The sequence below is a fragment of the Rhincodon typus genome, chromosome 34 (genome assembly GCF_021869965.1).
Source record: "Rhincodon typus isolate 14 chromosome 34, sRhiTyp1.1, whole genome shotgun sequence".
NCBI classification, from domain to species: Eukaryota; Metazoa; Chordata; class Chondrichthyes; order Orectolobiformes; family Rhincodontidae; genus Rhincodon; species Rhincodon typus.
The window spans coordinates 15,449,731-15,473,619 of record NC_063365.1 but is presented as its reverse complement, the minus strand read 5'-3'; the positions used below and the strand labels follow the sequence as shown (position 1 = coordinate 15,473,619).

Genomic DNA, 23,889 nt, shown 5'->3' with positions numbered 1-23,889 from the left:
TAGTGTATTTCCTAATCTACCATAATCAACTTTCTCCAGGCAGCTTCATAGGTTCCCTTGTTCAGATTTAAGACTGGCTTCGGAATGTAAACTATATCACATTCAAACTTAATGTTAACATCTATAAAATTATGATTGCTATTTCCTAAATGCTCCTTTACAACAAAATTATTAATTAACTATTTTTCATTACATAATAGTAAATCTAAAGATCCCAATTCCTGCTTGGTTCTTCAATGAACTGCTACAGAAAACATCCCAGGAATTTATCTTCCACAACATTAATGATCATTACCTTTATTCATTCTGTATGTAACTTGAAATTGCCCATTTATACTGTATTACTCATGGGGTATGCATTTTCAAATTCCTGATTTGTATCATGCTCAACATTACTACTACTGTTTGGTCATCTGTAATAGTTCCCATTAATGTGTGCTGCTCCTCGCTGTTCCGAAGCTCCACTCAAACTGAGTTTACATCTTGACCTTTTGATCTAAGATCTTCTGACATGAATTTATTTATCTCATTATTTATTAAGAGTTATCCCACCTCCTTTACCTTTTTATTTATCCTTCCTAAATGATGAATACCTTTGGATAGTCAGATCCTAATCTCGGTCACCCTGTTGCAATATCACTATAATGGCAACTTAATCATACCCATTTACTTTGATTTGTGCCTTCAAAACATCTGTCTGGCTGCAACTGCTGTGTGTATTGAGATACAATCCCTTTAATTCTGTTTTTTTTTAACATTATGCTGTTTTCTGAGTTTTTTAATACATTTGCTTCATCTGTCTCTTGTTTACCATCGCTTTACTTCCATCACGGTTCTGTCAATGCAACGGTTAAGAAAGCAAAACAATGCCTGTACTTCCTCAGGAGGCTAAGGCAATTCAACGTGTCTACAAAGACTCTTACCAATTTTTATAGATGCACCGTAAAAAGCATCCTATCTGGTGTGCTATGGCAACTGCTGTTCCCAAGACCGCAAGAAACTACAGAGTCGTGAACACAGCCTAGTACGTCACAAAAGCCAGCTTTCTGTCGATTAACTCTGTCTATACTTCCTGCAGCCTCAGGAAAGCAACTTATAGAATCAAAGATGTCTCCCATCCCAGTTATACCTCTTCTATCAGGCAAAAGATATAAATGTTTGAATACACGTATGAACAGATTCATGAACAGCTTCTTCGCTGCTGCTATCAGACTTTTGAACGGATCTCTCAAATGTTAATGTTGATCTCTCTCTTTGCACCTTCTCTGTTGCTGTAACACTGTATTCTGCACTCTGTTCTGCTACCTGATGCATTTTGTATGGTACAATCTGCTTGTACAGCATGCAATACAACATTTTTCACTGTATTTTGGTACATGTGACAATAATAAATCAAATCAAAGTCATATATGAATGATAGATTTCATCACCCCATGTGATTTGACAAACCTTTAGTTTGCAAACACTATTTTGTGAATGTGTACCCCCTTTAATTTTCAATTTCAGTGATTTGAAGGGGAACAGATCAGTGCATTTTTTCAAAACATTCAGTTATCTATTTTATAATTACATTAAAACTGGTCATCTTAGTTGTACTGTTATTCAGTTTAAAAAAGTGAATGTCACAGTGACTTAAATCATAGTTGATTAAAAGAAACCACATTTTCTGTCCCTAAATTAAATCTACTTTATGATAGATTACATCACAGAGAATGATCCTGGTGAGTCTTATTAGATTGGAACATCACAGTGCAGTGAGTACATTTATACTGAGTCATGAAGCTGCAATTTTAAAATATGGATCTTTTTTCCTTGTCTTGAGATAATAAATTACACAATCTTTACTTTTCTGTTGCAGAACAGTATGAAACTGGAAGATTTATTGAATAACTTAATGAAAATAGCAGATGCTGTAAGTGCATTCTGTTACCAAGGGCACCACTTACTGCTTCACTTTTAATGTAAGTAATTAATTAATTAGCCCGTAAATGTTGGAATCAATAAAACGTTTACTTTGCTAGCACAGCATTTGAAATGGAAATTATTTTCACTTACCAAGATAGTGTAATTGGTCTGTGCATTGATTGCTTCCCAGAGAAGCTCCATCTTCTTTGAGTCCTAATATTAGAAGTCAAGTATCACACATTAGGTAATTCATATTGTACAGGCGTGTCTAATAACTGGTCATTTAGACGCACACACACCCATTCACTTGTATGCTTGCACTCTTACATCAAATCCCTCCACCTATCACCCCTATGGTTGTTGACGCAGTTGGCTCCAGTTAAGCAAGGCCTCCACTTTAAAACTGCCATCCTGGGTTCAAATCTGGCCATGGCAGATGGTGAATTTTGAATTCAATAAAAATCTGGAATTTAGATCCTAATGATGACTATGAAGCCATTGTTGGAAAAACGCATTTGGTTCACTAATGTCCTTCAGGGAAGGAAACTGCTGTCCTTACCCAGTCTGGCATATCTGAGACTCCAAGCCCACAGCAATGTGGTTGACTCTCATCTGGCTTCTAGGCAATTAGGGATGGGCATTAAATGTTGGCCTTGCCAGTGACGCCCACATGTCATGAATGAATTAATTTTTTTTTAAATCCGCATGCTGCACTGATCTCCTGACTTTTCAAACACGTATTTTCTTCATAAAATTTGTGGTACATAACAAAATATTTGGGCTTGAAAATTACGGAAAGTGCAATAAAATTCAACTTGCCCCCAAACTCATACTGAGCCATGAAGCTGCCACTCCTGTGTGCCTTGATAGGATAGCAATAATCCTAAATCATGTGTGTAAAGCACACTCCCTGAGGACAAAATACTTCAAATCGAAAGTTACAGAAGCTGCAATAAGTTTTTTTCCATGCACTGTGTTTCACTCTGAGGTGCCAGAATACAGTTACAATACTGTTGCAGTTCACAATGTACATTCAACATCAGACACATAGCCTGAGGGGTTTCCAGCCTCTCAGTCCACTCTGGCTGAAAGGCCATAGACAGCACCCCAATTTTAGTTACTTTCTCACTGTCGGCTCTCCTTGCCTAGGTTCCAAATTCTGGATTCCATTCTTAAACCTCTCCAACTTTAAGATGTTCCTTAAAATTTATCTCTTTATGCAAACTTTGGGTAATTTGCTCAAAATTACCCTTAAGTGGCTTGCTGTCAAATCTTGCATTGTACTGCTCCAGCAAAATACCTTGGGACATTTATTACTGTTAGAGGTGCATGCATACAAATTATTCATTTATCAGTATACACACGTGGATGCATCCCGTTAATCATTCAGCTTTACATTTGCATGTGCTCATTCAATGCATCTCTCACTTACATTCAGATCCACCACATATTCATTTATACCCCTTAAGGTAACAAATACTTCATCAGAAATGTGAAAAAGACAGCTAAGGATAAATATAAAACTAAAATCAGAAAAGACAGGGCATAGTAGAAAACCAAGTCCTAGATAGCTGAAAGAAAGAATTATAAGAGGTGTGTCTGACAGGCATGCACCATCTTAGATTATCCAGCACATTGTTTTAGACTTACACAAGCAGTGCTTTAAACTACTACGCTGCCAATACAAAGGACAAAAGAATCCAAGAGGATTAAATTACAACTAGCACCAAAGTATAGAAGAAATATTCATTTCATGTAGAAGGGTCAGTGAGAGCGAGGACCAGGGGGCTGCCGGGAAGGTAAGTTAATCGTTTAAAAGCTTACCTCGTGGGATCAGCGGCCTACATTTTTGCAGCAGTGGCGGGAGCAGTGAGAGCGAGGACCAGGGGGCTTCCAGGAAGGTAAGTTAATCCTTTAAAAACTTACCTCGTGAATAGGCGGAGCGCACGCTGAGCAGGAGCAGACACGGGACGGCTGAGTAAGTGAGGTAATATATTTGGGCTGTTGCTTTACCCGAAACACTACTTTGGTAATGTCTCCCACCCATCCTCCTCCTCTGACCAAAAAAAAAGGTTCTGAGCGCTGATTTGGTAAGGTTACTAGTTTTTTTTTTCGGAATTCAGAACAGTGGGAATGGATGTTAGGGCAGTTGCATGCTCCTCCTGTAGAATGTGGGGTCACCACTAGTGTCCCCACTGACTTCATTTGCGGGAAGTGCACCCAACTCCAGCTCCTCGGAAACCGCGTTAGGGAACTGGAGCTGGAGCTGGATGAACTTCGGATCATTTGGGAGGCTGAGGGTGTAATTGAGAGGAGTTACAGGGAGGTAGTCACACCTCAGGTACAAGGTAGATGGGTTACAGTCAGGAGACAGAAAGGGAACAGGCAGACAGTGTAGGGATCCCCTGTGGCCGTTCCCTTCAAAAACAAGTATACCGTTTTGGATACTGTTGGGGGTGACGACTTACCAGGGGTAAGCCATGGGGTACAGGTCTCTGGCACAGAGTCTGTCCCTGTTGCTCGGAAGGGAAGGGGAGAGAGAAGGAGAGCATTACTCATTGGGGACTCCATAGTTAGGGGGACAGATAGGAGATTCTGTGGGAACGAGAGAGATTCGCAGTTGGTGTGTTGCCTCCCAGGTGCCAGGGTCCGTGATGTTTCGGCTCGTATTTTCGGGATCCTTAAGGGGGAGGGGGAGCAGCCCCAAGTCGTGGTCCACATAGGCACCAACGACATAGGCAGGAAAAGGGATGGGGATGTAAGGCAGAAATTCAAGGAGCTAGGGTGGAAGCTTAGAGCTAGAACAAACAGAACTGTTATCTCTGGTTTGTTACCTGTGCCACGTGCTAGCAAGGCAAGGATTAGGGAGAGAGAGCAGTTGAACATGTTGCTACAGGGATGGTGCAGGAGGGAGGGATTCAGATACCTGGATAATTGGGGCTCATTCTGGGGTAGGTGGGACCTCTACAAGTGGGATGGTCTACACCTGAACCAGAGGGGTGCCAATATCCTGGGGGGGAAATTTGCTAATGCTCTTCAGGAGGGTTTAAACTAATTCAGCAGGGGGATGGGAACCTGAATTGTAGCTCCAGTGCACTGGAGGTTGAGAGTAGTGAGGTCGTGAATAAGGTTTCAAGGTCGCGGGAGTGTACCGGCAGGCAGGAAGGTGGTTTGAAGTGTGTCTACTTCAACACCAGGACCATCCAGAATAAGGTGGGTGAACTTGCAGCATGGGTTGGTACCTGGGACTTCGATGTTGTGGCCATTTCGGAGACATGAATATAGCAGGGACAGGAATGCTTGTTGCAGCTTCCGGGGTTTAGATGTTTCAGTAAGATCAGGTGGTAAAAGAGGGGAAGGTGTGGCATTGTTAGTCAAGGACAGTATTACGGTGGCAGAAAGGCCGTTTGATGAGGACTCGTCTACTGAGGTAGTATGGGCTGAGGTTAGAAACAGGAAAGGAGAGGTCACCCTGTTGGGAGTTTTCCATAGGCCTCCGAAAAGTTCCAGAGATGGAGAGGAAAGGATTGCAAAGATGATTCTGGATAGGAGCGAAAGTAACAGGGTAGTTGTTATGGGGGACTTTAACTTTCCAAATATTGACTGGAAACACTATAGTTCGAGTACTTTAGATGGGTCAGTTTTTGTCCAATGTGTGCAGGAGGGTTTCCTGACACAGTATGTAGATAGGCCAACAAGAGGTGAGGACACATTGGATTTGGTACTGGGTAATGAACCAGGCCAGGTGTTAGATTTGGAGGTAGGTGAGCACTTTGGTGATAGTGACCACAATTCGGTTATGTTTACTTTAGCGATGGAAAGGGATAGGTATATACCACAGGGCAAGAGTTATAGCTGGGGGAAAGGCAATTATGAGGCGATTAGGCAAGATTTAGGGTGCATAGGATGGAGAAGGAAACTGCAGGGGCTGGGCACAATTGAAATGTGGAGCTTGTTCAAGGAACAGCTACTGCGTGTCTTTGATAAGTATGTACCTGTCAGGCAGGGAGGAAGTGGTTGAGCGAGGGAACTGTGGTTTACTAAAGAAGTTAAATCTCTTGTCAAGAGGAAGAAGGAGGCTTATGTAAAGATGAGGCGTGAAGGCTCAGTTAGGGTGCTTGAGAGTTACAAGTTAGCCAGGAAGGACCTAAAGAGAGAGCTAAGAAGAGCCAGGAGGGGACATGAGAAGTCTTTAGCAGGTAGGATCAAGGAAAACCCTAAAGCTTTCTATAGGTATGTCAGGAATAAAAGAATGTCTAGAGTAAGATTAGGGCCAGTCAAGGACAGTAGTGGGAAGTTGTGCGTGGAGTCCGAAGAGATAGGAGAGGCCCTAAATGAATATTTTTCGTCTGTCTTTTTCCTGTGTGAATACTATGTTGTCGAGGAGAATACTGAGATACAAGCTATCAGACTAGACGGGATTGAGGTTCATAAGGAGGAGGTGTTAGCAATTCTGGAAAGTGTGAAAATAGATAAGTCCCCTGGGCCAGATGGGATTTATCCTAGGATACTCTGGGAAGCTAGGGAGGAGATTGCAGAGCCTTTGGCTTTGATCTTTATGTCATCATTGTCTACAGGAATAGTGCCAGAAGACTGGAGGATAGCAAATGTTGTCCCCTTGTTCAAGAAGGGGAGTAGAGACAACCCTGGTAATTATAGACCAGTGAGCCTTACTTCAGTTGTGGGTAAAGTGTTGGAAAGGATTATAAGAGATAGGATTTATAATCATCTAGAAAGGAATAATTTGATTAGGGATAGTCAACACGGTTTTGTGAAGGGTAGGTCGTGCCTCACAAACCTTATTGAGTTCTTTGAGAAGGTAACCAAACAGGTGGATGAGGGTAAAGCGGTTGATGTGGTGTATATGGATTTCAGTAAAGCTTTTGATAAGCTTCCCCACGGTAGGCTATTGCAGAAAATACGGAGGCATGGGATTGAGGGTGATTTAGCGGTTTGGATCAGAAATTGGCTAGCTGTAAGAAGACAGAGGGTGGTGGTTGATGGGAAATGTTCATCCTGGAGTTCAGTTACTAGTGGTGTACCTCAAGGATCTGTTTTGGGGCCACTGCTGTTTGTCATTTTTATAAATGACCTGGATGAGGGTGTAGAAGGATGCATTAGTAAATTTGCAGATGACACTAAAGTTGGTGGAGTTGTGGATAGTGCGGAAGGATGTTGCAGGTTACAGAGGGACATGGATAAGCTGCAGAGCTGGGCTGAGAGGTGGCAAATGGAGTTTAATGCGGAAAAGTGTGAGGTGATTCACTTTGGAAGGAGTAACAGGAATACAGAGTACTGGGCTAATGGTAAGATTCTTGGTAGTGTGGATGAGCAGAGAGATCTTGGTGTCCATGTGCATCGATCCCTGAAAGTTGCCACCCAGGTTGATAGGGTTGTTAAGAAGGCGTACGGTGTGTTAGGTTTTATTGGTAGAGGAATTGAGTTTCGGAGCCATGAGGTCATATTGCAGCTGTACATAACTCTGGTGCGGCCGCACTTGGAGTATTGCGTACAGTTCTGGTCGCCGCATTATTGGAAGGATGTGGAAGCATTGGAAAGGGTGCAGAGGAGATTTACCAGGATGTTGCCTGGTATGGAGGGAAGTTCTTACAAGGAAAGGCTGAGGGTCTTGAGGCTGTTTTCGTTAGAGAGAAGAAGGTTAAGAGATGACTTAATAGAGACATACAAGATGATCAGGGGATTAGATAGGGTGGACAGCAAAAGCCTTTTTCCTCAGATGGTGATGGCTAGCACGAGGGGACATAGCTTTAAATTGAGAGGTGATAAATATAGGACAGATGTCAGAGGTAGGTTCTTTACTCAAAGAGTAGTAAGGGCGTGGAATGCCCTGCCTGCAACAGTAGTAGACTCGCCAACTTTAAGGGCATTTAAATGATCATTGGATAAACATATGGATGGTAATGGAATAGTATAGGTTAGATGGGCTTCAGATTGGTTTCACAGGTCTGCGCAACATCGAGGGCCGAAGGGCCTGTACTGCGCTGTAATGTTCTATGTTCTATGTTCTAAGAAAGAGGAGGATTTCTAAATGAACCTGGATGGGTCTTAGTAATATGTGAGCACTGTCAACATCTAACTGATGTCCTATTCCATTTGAAACATCACTGCTAAAATAAAGCAAGAGGAATTTCAGATGAAATGTGGCAAGTTTTCGTTTGGAAACATGCAACACTGAAGAAGACCATTCAATCTTTTGTACCAATGCTAGCATTTGGAAGGGCTATTCAATGAGTCCCATTCCTGTGCCATTTTGCCACTACCCGGCAAATTTTCTTCTATCATTTTTCCAATTCAGTTTTGGAAGCTATGACAATTGAATCCTGTGCAGTCCTAACTTGGTGGTGTTGAATGGGGATAGAAGGAGAAGTCAAGGCAGGCAAAAAGAAAACAGTGTAAAACTGAGAGTATATTAAATCAAACTGAGGGATGGAGAAAGAAGAAGAACACACCGAGATAGATGGTCCCCCATCTATCATTGCTTTTACAAAATCGAATGCTGCTTTAGTTGCTGATCGAATATTATCAACTCTTCCTTCCTGAAAGCGACGTGTTGAAGCACTTTCATAAGTAGGGACAAGTCTCCCATGGCATCTAGATTAGAAACAACAACAGTAATTTTTAATGATGTGGAAAATCCCTAAGAGCGAGGGAAATATGTAAAGACCGAAAACAAATGAGAGATGAGCCAAACTATTTGAAGCGTAAGGAAACAAATACATCATTAGTAACATGAAAAACACAGCTAAGGATAAATATAAAACTAATACCAAAAAAGGGGATAATAGAAAACCAGGCCCTGGATAGCAGAAGGAAAAGATTATAAGACATTTTATATCAGGTAGGCTAGCAGAAGTATCAATTAAGGATTAAATATGATAAACATAACATGGAGGATGAGTAAATATCAGAAACACAGTAACATTTTTCACAACAAACCTCAATATGTATGAAATTCCAGATGCAGTAATTTTAACTTGGAATATATAACCTATTTAGACATAACTAATGCATGCATAATGAAGAACCTCAAGTTAATTAAATGTGCCCAGGGAATCAGATGGCTTGCATCCAATAATCCTTAAGGAGAAGAGAGAAGAATTGGGTGAGAGATGCAACCGATTTGTGTTCAACATTGAGGAGGTAGGAAAGAGTCTGACAAATGCAGTGAATTGAGTTACATGTGAATTATTCTGTTAGCTCAGTTCAAATCAAAGTTTTTTTTAATTGAGGTTTAGCAATTTTAATAATCTCGTTTAGATCATTCCTTATCTACTTACTCCACAGAAGTTGTATTTGGTGTACGCTCACCAACACCTACTCAAGGCAAACTAGAGATGGGCAATAAATGCTGACCTACCAGCAATACCCACATCCCACAAAAATGAGTTTAGAAAAATGAAACATTTTGGTTTCTCTAGTATAACAAGTTACAAGTTCTTGCTCAGAATTCTAAAACAATATTGGTGAGGACAATAATCTGTGTTGCTAGAACTGCCTTCTGTTTCTTCACACAAATATGGTTGACTGGTCTCAGACTCCAGGCACAACAATATAAGAAAAAGGAGTAGAACCAGACCATACAGCCCACTCTCACTGAGTCTGCTCCATCTTTCAAGGTAATCGTGGATAATCTTCAACATCAACATTGATGATTATATACCTCCTGCAATGCAGTAACATATACGGTTGTCTACCACATTGACAGTGAATGAAGGAAGTTGGGACAGAGATGTTGAGGATTTTTTGGTCTTGAAGGGTAGTGAATCTGTAGAAATCTTTACCACAGCTGGGGATAGAGGCTGTATTATTAAGTATATCGAGGGTTAAGACAGACATATTTTTGATTAGTAAAGGAATCAAGGGTTATATGGAAAAGGCGGGAAAGTAGAGTTTAAGGTTACTAGATCAGCTGTGATCTTGTTTAATGGTACAGCAGATTCAATGGGCGGAATGGACTACTTCTGTACCTGTGTTTTATGGTCTTAGATCAGATTTCATGTTTTTTTGAGGTGGTCTAAGTGAAATATCTGCCAATTTTATGGATGCTCCAAGTTGGAACAAAGACTTAAATTTCTAAACTAGGAATTTCAGCATCGATGTAAACTCAACCAGTCCTGCCTCACAAATATGTGGAATTTCTTTGAAGAAGTAACCAAATTCAACAGGTAAGGGCAATCCAGAGGGCATGATGTAATTATGCTTTCAGAAAACATTTGGTTATGTGATATAACGTTTGATGGCGTAGAAGCTTTAATTTCATTTGGAAACATCATGACATTATTGGTATATTAGTTAATTGGATTGCAAATAGTTTTAGCATTAGAAAGCAGCAGGTGATGATAAATTTAAAAATATCTGGCTGGAGGGGAATAACTAGTTAAGTTCTTTGAGGCATCTTTCGCTAGTCTCCTGCTTTTCACATTAACTAGAAATTATTCAAGAAGATGCTTGCAATCTCAGATAAAGAGGCAAGCTTTTGGCTATATGTCAAGCATGTAAAATTGATAACATTGTGAAAGATCAAGATCAATGGAGTGCTTTGGATTAGGAATGGCAGGAGGAATTTAAACTAAATAACGTAGATTTAAATTGAAATAGATGCAAAATGTAACAGGAATTGTAATACCTGATGCATTATGAAAACTTTCTTATAAACATAACAAAAGAACATCATTTTGCAGCAATGTGACTTGGCCCTGGAGAAGATCTTGCTAAGGTCTTATGAGTAGATTTTTGTTTTCTCTTTTCACTAGGGAAATCTCACCTTCAACGCAGAACATGGGCACACTGTCTGAACACTTGGGCTTGCTTGAAAATTGGATTACTGCAAGCTAAAAGGAAGGTTTTATGACCTTATTCGAAGTTTGGGAAACAACGTTTGATACTGCTTAAACCATGCCCTCTGAGTAGCTTTGGAGTCGGCTGAGGCAGAAGTAGGACATAACATGGGGATATCCACTCGTGTAGTGTAAAAAAAAATGCAACTTGTGGGCTATCATTGCTCATTCACTGAAGCTATCCAGTCAATCTGAAACTGTTACAGACCCTCTCACTGCAGCATCAGAAGGACATTTGAATTGTAAACAGGATATTTTCACTTTCAGGGGAGATCAAAATTAGAAGCCATAAACAAAAGACAGTCATTAATAAATTCAAATTGGAATGCAGGAGAAACTTTACTCTGAATCTGAATTTGAATTAGAATCTAAAACAAGGAGTAATTGAGGTGACTAGCATAGATGCACTCAAAGGGAAGTTATATTAAATGAGGGAGATAGTAATCAAAACATATGTTATTATTGTTAGATGAAGAAAGGTGGAAGGAAGTTTGGAGGAGCATGGATTCGGCAAGGCCTGATTTTTTTCTATAAATGCAAAATGTGATTTAATGTGATTTTTAAAAATCAAGAAGGATGATGAAAGAGGTTCTTAAAATACTTTGACATTGCATGCAAATGCAAACAAGTTGCTTAACCTGAATGTTTGACACAAAATACAAGACCACGCAAGTAAAAGTAACAAATCTCAACCGGATTGGAAGAGAGTTCCCGACAGAATTATTTCCTAACCTGTTTAGAATGGTTTCCTCAACCTAGTAATGATTGTTACCAGGTTAAGCAACAATGGAGACAGTTGAATGATATGTACATCACTTTGGTTGTTATAAGCTCTGAGTTCTGAGGAAGGGGCACCGGACCCGAAACGTTAACTCTGTTTTTTCCTTAACAGATGCTGCCAGACCTGCTGAGCTTTTCCAGCAACTTTGTTTTTATTCCTGACTTTGGTTGTTATATTGGCTGGAACTTGAAGTTGCAACTCAAGGAAGGAAACTGTTCAGGGAAAAGTAAAGCTTTTGATGCTACAGATTTATAATGTTGATGCTTTTTAGTTTTGCTTGTTTCAGCTTTTAAGAGACAGGGGGGACATTATTTGAAGTTCCTTATTTGAAGAAATCAAATGATTCAACTAGAAAGAACCATGACAGGAGATTATGTTTTGACTAGTCCACAGAAAGAGGAAATTTCATTGGTAAAACAGCCTATGTCAATTCTATGCTATCCCATATACTTTAAGGCTAGATTGGAGCACATTGAAAGTTTGTGAACTTCAAGGCAGCTTCAGAGACTTACCTGTAAAAAGACAGTTGCAATCCAACCTGAATAAAAGCATCAGGACTCATCTTTTGTTTTTTAATAAAGTCTTTGCCAAAAGCCTTAAACCAGTACACATTTAGATCAATGTTGTCTATCAACCTGGAAAAAAACATATTACTAAAATTATAAGATGCATGTAATATCATAATCTGCTCTATTTACACCTCAAGTTTAGCCAAGAATACTAGTGAAACAGATGGAGTTTTACAACAATCCAGTATTTTTTGGTCACCATATCTGATATTAGCTTTTTATTACATATTTTTATTTAATTAATTGAATTTATGTGCCCCATATCCCATGTTAGGATTTAAACTCATTTCTTCAGATTACTAGTCCAGCATTTTGGGATTATTATTCCAAGGTGTAACTAACACAACACTGGAGCCAGAACTGCACTGAAAGCTGAAATCAATTTATAGATGATCACTGTAATTGTTTTCATAACATTTATACAAATAAACTCTTATGAGATATTTCTTAGCATTTGGCCTGTACCTTTGGAGCTTATCAGCTGCTGAAGTTAAATATCGTTTTATTTCAGAGTCACATTTCCACCTCAGTCTTCTTGGAGCTGGCAGCTCACAGACAGAGTCAGCTCGTACTAACTTTTTTGAAGTCTCTTTACTGTAAAAGAAAGACACATTGCATATATGTGTATTACTCAGCACCTGGGTCTGAAATATAGAACTAGAAATGGCTTTACGTAGACATGCCAATGAATCTGCACTGAATACAGTGCCAAGTGAAGTCTAACCACACATCAATTTTTATAGTTCATGGACTTCTAATAGCAGAGCCATATACAAATGTGACCCCTGCATGTGCAGAGTTCCAAATAGTGTGTGACTTGTACACTGGGCTTATTTTTTATGATATATTCATTTTCTATCTGTTGTGAATATATTCTGTATGTAAAGCTCAATGGTGGCTTTTCCATGATTTTCCAAGATGCCAACCCATTTAATGATTCATTTCTGCATTAAGATAACAGACAAACTAACTTCATGTTAATGTGTGTCAGGCTAATATCATATTGTTGTTTTTAGCTCAAATTTGCTGTTAGGTTTTTTTTGTGAAATTGAGATGCTAAAGCTGTCTTTTTAGCTGATCCATGTTTGGGACCCCACTCCTCTGAGTTTAATCAGTCAAGAGTGCTAAGGGAATTTTCTGTAATGAGACACCTCTTGTCAAAAAGGAACATAATCGAGAATCACTGGTACACCTTTTACATTGCATCCTCCCATTGTTACAGTAAACTGAATTAAAAACACAAATGCCCTCTTGGAGCACCTTAACTCCATCTGAGAATTCCACTATCCTTATTATTCACCTATCCCTCTGACAAAATTACTGATATGTAAAGGTTTTCCCAAATAGATCATAATCATTAGTGCAGTGAGAATAACAGCAAGAAAACAATGACATACATGTAACAGAGTAGGTGTTCAACACATTGTACAACTGCGATGCCTTCTGCAGGTGAGTGTTCATAAACCAGCCCACAAATTCCATCTTTTCCAACAATAAACTGTATGAAAAATGGAAATTTGTCAGTTTTCCTTCAGTTAAATTGTGAGATCAATCCAAACGTAACATAAAAGTAATTACTAAAATGCTGATTTTGCCATTTTTGTCTAGATATCTGTACAATCAACATTGCTGCTTCATTAAAATATAGAAACATACAAGATAGGAACAAGAGCAGGTTATTTGACACCTCAAGCCTACTCTGCCATGCATTAAGATAATGGCTGATCACCCTAATCCTGCCCTGCCCCCATATCCATTGATCCTTTTAGCCTCAAGAGTTATATCTACCTCCTTCTTGAAAACACGTAATGTTTTGGCTTCAACCACTTTCCGTGGCAGGAAATTTCACAGGCTCAGGTGAAGAAATTTCTCCTCACCTCAGTCCTAAAAGGTTTACCCCTTACCCTTCAACTTTGACACCAGGTTCTGCACTTCCTTCCATCAATAGCATCTTTCCTGCATTTAGTCTGTCTAGTCCTGTTAGAATTTTCTGTCTTTCTATGAGATTCTCCCTCATTCTTCTAAATTCCAATGAATACAATCTGAACTGACTCAATCTCTCCTTACATGTCAGTTCTGCCTTCCAAGACCCGTGATCAGCAGTGTTCCACAGGGATCGATGTTGGATCCACTTTTGTTTGTCATTTGTATAAATTATTTGGATGAAACTATAGAAGGCATCATTAGTAAGTTTACAGATGACACCAGAATTGGTTGAACAGTGGACAGTGAAGAAGGTTACAAAGAGATCTTGATCAGTGGGCTGAGCAGTGGCAGATAGAGTTTAATTTCGATAAATGTGACGTATTACATTTTGATAAAACAAACAAGGGCAGGACTAATACAATTAAAAGTAGGGCCTTGGGTAGGATGTAGAACAGAGAGACCTAGGGGTTCAGATACTTACTTCTTTGAAGTTTGTGTCACATATAAATAGGATGATTAAGAAGGCGTTTATCACACTTGCTTTCATTGCTCAGACCTTTGAGTATAGGAGTTGGGACATTATGTTGAGGTTGTGCAGGATATTGGTGAGGCCTCTTCTAGATTATTGTGTCCAGTTCTGGTTGCCCCACTAGAAGAAGGATATAATTAAGCTGGACAGGGTTCAGAAGAGATTTACCAGAATGTTACTGGGAATGGAGGGTTTGAGTAATAAGGAGAGGTTAGATCGGCTGGGACTTCTTTCACTGCAATGCAGGATTTTGAGAGGTGACCTTATAGAGGTTTATAAAACCATGAAGGGTATAGATAAGGTGGTTGGCAGATGTCTTTTCCCTAAGGTGGGGGATTTCAAGACTAGGGAGCATATTTTTCAGGTGAATGGAGAAAGGTTTTTAAAAAAGAGGGGACTTTTTTTTATACAGAAAGTGGTTTGTTTGTGGAATGAACTTCCAGAGAGTTACAACATTTAAAAGTCATTTGGCTAAGTATGTGAATAAGAAACATTTGGAGCGACATCAGCCAATCGCAGGCAGGTGGGACTAGTTTAGTTTGTAATTATGGACTTGTTGGACCAAATGGTCAATTTCCAGGCTGTATGACTGTATGAATCAATTTGGTGAACTTTCATTGCAATCCCTCTATAGCAAGAACATTCTTCCTCAGATAAGGAGACGAAAACTGCGCACAATATTCAAGATGTGGCCTCACCAGTGCTCAGGGATCCTTTACCATTAAGCGGTATAACAATATGCATTTGGTAACAACTTCAATTTGGGCTGCTGCCTCATGAAATTGCAGGTTGACCATTGCATTCAATCCTGATTGAACAATTGCTGATTTAATATTGGATTTCAACTTTTATGGTCAAGGGAGAAAGTTCCAGTTCGTAACACCATCTCAATTACACAAAGTAGCAGTGAAATGAAGGTCTTCACGTTTATTCTTGTATACTAAAATTTGAGGTAGGAATGTGGAGATCTGGCTTCAACATGAGCATCTCTCAGTGGACTCTTGACAATTTGGCCATAGCTGTCTGATTTTGTAAATAGTCAAATGTATTTCACTTTTATAAGCCCATTGACTTTTGTGGATTTAGATGTCAACATTAGTACGAATACCATTTAACTAACTAGGTTAATGTCTCATTATAAGTACAAAACTAAGGAATGTCACTTAAGAACATTTAGCAATTATCCACAATTATCATGAACAGAATTTTCTACATTAACATTTTGAGATATTTCCAACGATTTGATCTTTGTCTATAGAAAAGAAACAGTCCCCTAAAGAAACCTCTTTGAGAGATCATTAAATGTTGTACATGTGAGCCCTGCATCCATTACCTGCATGGTTTTGTCATACCAGCGATTTGCTCTATTTTTGTGACAGTCACCTCCATGCATTATCTGCAGTGCCAGGTTTACATCAGTCTGCTCAACACCACTTGGGGAATCTAAACACAATAGAAATATGCAGCGTTCGATCGCATCCAGAGAGTCCCGGTTAGTAGAGTCTGCAAAGAGAAAATCGAGAACTCATTAACCAAGTTAACTGATTTTTAGGTAACAAAAACAGAAGTTGCTGGAAAATCTCAGCAGGTCTGGCAGCATCTGTGAAGAAAAAATCAGAGTTAACGTTTCAGGTCAGGTGACCCTTCCTCAGAAGGTTCCTCAGAAAGTTCACCTGCAAGTTTTTCCAGCAACTTCTGTTTTTGTTCCTGATTTACAGCATCCACGGTTCTTTCGGTTTTTATTTAGATTTATAGGTAATTAGTGCCACAGGTAGCACAATATGGCTGTTGAGCACCAGTTATATAGATTATTAAATTAAACTTGCAAATATATCTGTATTACACCCGCCATTTATCAGGTAAAATAATATCTAATAGTGTATACCAACTTATCATCCCTCAATGTTTAGGCCGCTTATATTGCACAAATAATGTTAATTCAAAAGTGATTTTGCCAAATTATATAGTGTAATTTGTGTGAAAGACTATTACATTAGATGTAATTGTTGGCATTAAGCCATCTTGGAGAGTAGTTCTTCATCAGATATTGCATCATTTCAGAACAACTGCACTGTGACTACATCTAATAGAATGCAAAATGTAAGCGGTGTGAAATGGTTTGAATCATTTTAATGTCATCAAAACAATTCAGCCTATCAGATCGGGTTCTTGTTTGTATTAACTAATTAGCATATGGAACAGGATAGTTTCTTCCAGGGAGTGGTGCACACTGGTGGCACTGATAGGTTTTACATTGTGCTTTTGATCAGCAAAGTTACGTTTTTAACCACCTATCCTCTCCTCTATCCCTCTTCTATCCGCCTCCCACTCTCTCCCTATTTATTTCGGAACCCCCTTTCCCTCTCCCTTTTCTGATGAAGGGTCTAGGCCCGAAACGTCAGCCTCTCTGCTCCTATGATGCTGCTTGGCCTGCTGTGTTCATCCAGCCCTGCACCTTGTTGTTACGTTTTTAACAGATGGCTAATGTAGAGTCATCTTTGTTTCATTAGAGAGAGAGAGGGAGAGAGAGACAACAGCAACAACTGTTTTATGGTTTAACCTGGGGGTCACCACATCTAAGGCAAGGGGAATGATCATTCACTGCAATCTCAACCAGTGCAGGAATTGAATCACATTCTTTAAGCATGACTATACATTGAAAACCAACTATAGAGTCAACTCAGCTAATCAACTCCTCTATGGCTGATGGCTAAAACATTAGGTTAATAGGTGTTGATTTCAAAACAGTGCTTACAGCATAATGAGTCCAGATCCAGACAATACCTGGAAAGTTGAGGCACTAGCTTTGTTATAGATACATTTCTGATATAGAATTTAATGAGTGTAAATTGTCATCATCCCTACACTGCTGATCTGAAACGCATGGGCAAAATGCTGTTACTCTCAAAGATTAAAAAAGTTCCAGTCTATAAAGTTCATAAAAGGTATGATGAATCTTCTAAATATTTTTAAACTTGGATTTGACACTGCACAGCAGTTATACTCCATACAATATTACACATAATGCATTTGATTTTGTTTTATTTGTGTGAGATGTGGTTATTGCTAGCTGGCAGCATTTGTTGCCCATCCCTAATTGCCCTGGATAAGGTGAGCTGTCTTCTTGGCCTACTGCCCTTAGGGCATAGGTGTACCCACAATGCTTCAAGGAAGGGTGTCCCAGGATTTTGACCCAGTGATAGTGAAGGAATAGTGTTTTAGTTCCAGGTCAGGATGGTGTATGGCTTGGAGGGTAACTTGCAGGTGATATGCTTTTCCCTCCTTCCACTGCAACATTCGTAAGTCTGGTTCCAGACTTTATTGTCATACTTGAGTTACAACAAAATGGAAAATATAGTGCAGCAATGCAAAGATGACAGTGTAACCAAACCCATAGACACATTCATCATTGTCCTCCATTACAAATTTGGACAATAATGCATGACTCTTTTGGTCCTGTGTTCAACTTCAAAAGCATACAGTGCCAATTGAGCATAGAGATTTAGCTCTTACAGCTAACTGTAGGTCATTGTGCAGATAAAAATCTGAAAATATGCATAAACAAATTTCTATCTCTAAATATCAATCTATTTTTACCATGTCCTTTTATTACATATGAAAAGTAAATAGCATACGTACTAAGTTCAGCTTGCTTTATATATCAGTTATAAGTGATTGTCACAACCATGAGTAACATTTTGCATTTTTATTAAGTATCATTTTGTTTGAAAATAATGAATAAATGCATTTAATGCCATATGCTTTCATTCAACAAGTTATCACATTTATAATCTATAACTATTGATTTTGTTTGACACTTCTAAAAGATTGTGCTCTTTCTATATATGCTATACGTCAAATGAAGTACTCAGTGCTATAAGGGAAAACATGAACTTACCAAAGTACATGTTCAGTTTTATGTCTCACACACATCATTGAAATATGAAAATTTCTTTATTAATGTGTGCAAATATTGTTACTTATTGTAGATGTGAATGAAACCAATGTATTTGTATTCACCTTGGAAATCAATAGGTCAGGAGGAATGTAAACCTAGCAGGAAGCTTTCTTATTTACATGTGGACTGAAGTAGCAAAACAAGTCCAATAGAAACAATGGCACTTGTAAACAATAAACAAAGGGAATTGTCTTCAAAATTGTAAGCTTCGGGCACAATTTTGTTCAAAAAGTATTGATTTTAGTCAAATGTATTTTCCACCTTTTCTAACTCACCTTCTATTAAAAATTCACGGAATTTTACAGCTGGATCAAATCAATTGCTTGCAGAAATTTAGATTTAACCGTCCCAATTATTATCAGCACCATTAGTTACCACTAATGCTACTTTTTAAATGTTATGCAATGTTTAACATTATAAATAGAGATCAGTGGCTTCATTTTGCAAGGTAGTAACAATAATTTCAACAATACCTCTTGAACAGCACCTTCCAAATCCATGACCACTGCCATCTAGAAGGACAACGGCAGCAAGCCCATGGGAACGCCACCACCTGCAAATTGCCCTTCAACGCACACACTTGCCTGACTTGGAAATATATCACTGTTCCATCATGTGTCACTGGGTCAAATGCTGTCCTTCACAGGACTGCAGGTCTACCTAAGCCAAATGGACTGCAGCGTTCGGGAAGGCTGCTCACCACCACCTTCTCAAGTGATTTTGGGATGGGCAGCAAAGCCCACACCCAGTGAATGAATAAAAATACTGCTACTCCTTCACGGTCAATTGTGCATGAGTAATGTTTGATGGTGCGTCAAGAGTGTACTAAGCAATGTCTGAGAGTGTGAGTAATCCAACATATCACATTAGCTTTAACCAGGTCTTTAAAGGCAACCTGGTTTAAGATAACTGTATAAATTACTTTTTCTTTTTATTCAATAGGATTCCAGAATGTTTTTAATTATTTGGTCCTTGTATTTTACTACTTTTCTTGTTTTGATTTCATGGTCTTTAATTATCAATAGCATACTCTGTCAAGCAACTTTTTTGCCTCATTATTGAATCCTAAATTCTAGCTAAATTAATTCACATTAGTTTTTGATTCACAGGCTAATACATAACAAATGAACAGTATAGTTATGCCTAGCAGATTCCAGTGATCAAAGGACACTGAAATAATACATCATAAAAATTCTAAGACAATTCCCTAATTCAACTAATAGACTGTACAGTGCCTTTAACATGGATCTGTTAAATCTGTAATACAAAACAACCTTGACTCTGATTTTGGTAAGTAGTCAAAGACAAAAATATCAGCATCTATCAAGGGACAGTGAGCAATCCTCCCATTAGATCTATTAACAATGATTAGGTCTTTTGTCATGGAAAGACAGAATCCATCCATTGGACAAAGTGGTACAAAATATCTATTCCATACACAATGTATATCTTCTGTCCTTAGAGATGGATTTGCTTTCAAAATAACACCAGGAATGCCAAGGGTGTGCTGTTAATGTTTGTAAAATTAAAATATATTCTTGAAGTAAAGTAATGTTAGCGATGAATCTGTTGCAACACTTTCCATAGATTTGATGGTGTAACAGGTGAAATTAAGCCTAGGATTCTATCCTTAATAAATAGATAGAACTTGCGTTAATATATGAAAAACTACTCTAATGTCAGTGAGATATGTATTCTAATTCCCTGAAATGGTAATGAGCTGTCAGGTCCATATAATATCCATGATACAATGAAATGCAAGACCAGAAAGTGCTTCTTCCAGGCAAATTATTTTAAGAAGCACTAGTATGAATTTGACATCGAAATGAAAATGATGTGGCAGTACAGTAGTATCTATGACTACCATCCATGTATTCTGCTCACTAGATTTATGTAATAAATCAATATGTGACTTTGATTGGACAGCCGTCATTTTAGTTAAATCGGCATTAAATTTCCCATCATAAAATTAGATTAAAGTGAGAGAAAATTAGAGCATCCCACTGTAATTGAATTTCTATTTGGGCAGTTTGCATCTGGTGAAACTGAAATTAGTGGAAAACATTGGCATTCTGACCTCGCATTTGTATTTTCGTGGTGCAGGAAACAGATAGAATCCTATATCATTTGCATTCCAAGCAAATAACCTTTGGCACAAAGCATTTGACTAGCTGGTTTCATGTTCCTGAAGAGTGGGAATACTTTGTTGATTGAATACATAAATAGATGAATACATGCTTTGTTGATTTGTATCTCACCTCTCATGACCAGTCTCCTTGCCTCTGCCCATTCAGTTCTGCTGTCTGATGTGAGCAGCCCAATTGGAGCTATTTGTTCTTCCGGATTGTCTGCCATTTTCACAATCTTTCTCAACTGAGTGAATAAGTCAGTTTCATTCAAACGTCTGAAGTTTATGACAACATCCAAAACAAAGAACTGGAAATAAATGGAACTGACATTAATGCTTTCAGTGATCGTGTAAATTATTAAAAGATGTGGGTTATGTTTTTGAAGACCCATTTAACTTGTGAATGTGATTACTTGATGGGGATAAAGTCTGATATTTATGCCTTATTTGAAAATTTAAAAATATAATGATCAGGTGAGATGTGCTGTTCTGAAGTTATGATCTTTGATCTCATTTGGACATTTACCTACTAATGTTCACTATAATTTAGGCCACTTTGGCATCAATTTCCAATTATTCTGCATTTATTTGTGGTCTGTCCCATGTAGAAATCAGAATATGCTTTCTCACCTGGTTCTTACAAGCCACTATAACATGCTCTGGTTCAGGCATGACACTGCTTTTCTGGACTGCCAATGTGTCTTTTTGATGACCTGGGAGACGGTAAGATGAGAAAAGCTTGTAGTACTGCTCCATACACAAGGGTTGTCCAGCCAACTGACCACGGGCATAATCAACAGGTAAAGCACGGCTGAAAAACAGATGTGAAAATAAATATTGCCAGCTACTCCTGAGGTACCCAGCATCATACATTTTGAGTTTCCAGCCAATTCAGTTCACTGCACATGATAACAAGAAATGCAGCAAAGGCTGTGTATCCTGGCAACATCTCAGCAGTAGTATTCAAGACATGTGTTCCAGTTGTAACCATGCCCTTAGTTAAATTGTTTCATTAGAGCTACACTATTGCTATTTACCTGACGATGTGGAAAATTGCCCAAGTATATACACATAAACGAGAGCCAGCATATCATGGAAACCTTATCAACAGTGCTATCAAATGGCACTTACTTAGTAAAGATCTGCTCACTTATGCTCATTTTGAGTTCCACCACAGTCACGTGGTTCCAGGCTTCATTATAACCTTGGTTCAAACATGAGTGAAAATGTTGAATTCAAGAGGTGAGGTGAGAGGTATTGCCCATGACATCAAAACAGAATTTGACCAAATATGGCATCAAGAAACAATAGCAAAACTGAAGTAAATGGCAATGAGGGAAAGCTTTCCACTGATTGGAGTCATATCTAGCACAAAGGAAGATGATTGTGCTTGTTGGAGGTCAGTCATCTCAGTCCCAGAACTTTGCTGCAGCTGTTTCCAAGAAGTAGGTAGATCTAGATCTTATGGCGAAAGGGATCAAGGGGTATAGGGACAGTGCGGGATTAAAGTATTGAACTCAATGATCAGCCATGATCATAATGAATGGCTGAGCAGTCTTGAGGGGTCTAATGGCCTATCCTGCTCCTAACTTCTATGATTCTATCTTGCTCAGGAGAGTGTTCTAGGTCATCAATCATGTTCATCTGCTTTATCAATGACTTTTGCGATATCACATTTCTGGAAGTGGGAATATGCACTGTTGATGACACAATGTTTATGACCACTCACGAATCCTCAGATGTAGAGCAGTCACACCCATATCTAATAAGACATGCCCAACATTCAGGCTTTCCCTACCAGCACCATGAGTATACCTACATCACATGACTACAGTCATTCAAGAAAACTGCCCAATTCACAGTGGGCAACACATACTGGTCTTGGCAGCAAGTTCCACATCTCATGGAGCAATTTGTATAAAACCATAGTCTCTCCCTGATTGTATGCCTTCAACTTCTCAACAGTTGTTATTTAATTTAAACCTCAGTTTAGACAAACATTATCTGATTGCATTAAAGCAAAAATCCAGATTTTTCCTCTGCTCAATTTGGTAAGAGGTCTGAAATCTAGGTATAATCTTAATTTTGTTAGGAGCCACTGCACAATTTTTGTCTAAAATACAACGAATATGATTAGCTGTCAACAACCACTAGAAAACGTATAAATGCAATGTGGAAACAATAGGCAGATAATGACCCTCCAAGTTCATATCAGAAATCATTAACAGCAGTTACAAGCAGTGCAGAAGGGCAATTGATTCATTATTATCAGCAGATATCCCTCACTTCAAGGCTGACATCTGGTCAGGTTGCTGCTGTAGGTCTTCATTGATTTAACAGACTGATTCTCAATCCATAGATATTTGGGAATATGGGGCAGAATGTGCCATAAAGTAGCAGAATCCAGAACACAGGCTTTGCTTCCTTTTTCTTTCCTTTTCTGGCCACCCAGCCCCATCATTAAGATGTTGTGACTCAGAGCATGATGTAGTTTGATAGACAAGCTGTCACAATTTTGAATGATTGGTGACAAGTTACTCTCACTCATTGATTTCAACGCTGCTGTGCTTCAAGGATAAATTCTCTGAGTGTTTTGAATTATTTTGTTTGTCCTTCTCTGGAATATCAGCCATTTGAGTGTTGAGTTAGTCTGGCATGGAAGTTGCTTTTCACCTGTCTAGAGTACAGTCCATCAGTGTGGATTTTGCTGGAGTTTTGCTGTGGAGCTGGCTTCCAGAAGGACATTAGTGTGATCCTCACATTGAATCCAAAGGAAGATGCAATGGAGGTTTGCTGATTGAGTTCCTCTAGTGCCCTTATGTGTCACTGGTACACAGTCCAGCTCTCATTGTAGTGCAGGATGCAATGACAACAAATATTCTGTACATTAGGACTTTTGTTGACTTACAGAGGTCTATGTTGTCACTCACTGCTGTTGTTTGTAGAAAGCTAAATGGGCAAAAGTAGATAGCCACTTGATCACTGAGATATGATCACAAGCATCTCTGTTCCCCTTTAGACTCCAAATCCTTACATTGCCACAAAGACAAAATCCTTGACATGCCTAACTTGGCTCATTGTATTGCAATGCTCTAATCCCACAACTCCTTCAATCATACCACACAACCTCTAGAGTTTGAAATGACATCCAACCACCCAATCATTGCATTCTCTGTTCTTTCAGAGCTTGGTGGCCCATTGAACAAAAGCTCTAGGCTTCCCAACAGCAGAAAAG

At 38.9% G+C, this 23,889-nt stretch overlaps 1 protein-coding gene across 1 annotated transcript in view; it reads right to left on the bottom strand.

Annotated features, from left to right (window-relative positions):
• The window catches only part of chata (choline O-acetyltransferase a), a 33,644-nt gene that overhangs the window by 4,638 nt on the left and 5,117 nt on the right, over nt 1–23,889 (bottom strand). The window contains exons 6-13 of the mRNA XM_020526132.2: nt 21,285–21,465; nt 20,785–20,962; nt 15,902–16,071; nt 13,511–13,611; nt 12,579–12,707; nt 12,057–12,179; nt 8,376–8,517; nt 2,056–2,118 (exon numbers count right to left, since the gene is read on the bottom strand). Of these exons, the coding sequence (XP_020381721.2) occupies nt 2,056–2,118; nt 8,376–8,517; nt 12,057–12,179; nt 12,579–12,707; nt 13,511–13,611; nt 15,902–16,071; nt 20,785–20,962; nt 21,285–21,465 (1,087 nt within the window). The remainder of the gene's footprint in view (nt 1–2,055; nt 2,119–8,375; nt 8,518–12,056; nt 12,180–12,578; nt 12,708–13,510; nt 13,612–15,901; nt 16,072–20,784; nt 20,963–21,284; nt 21,466–23,889) is intronic.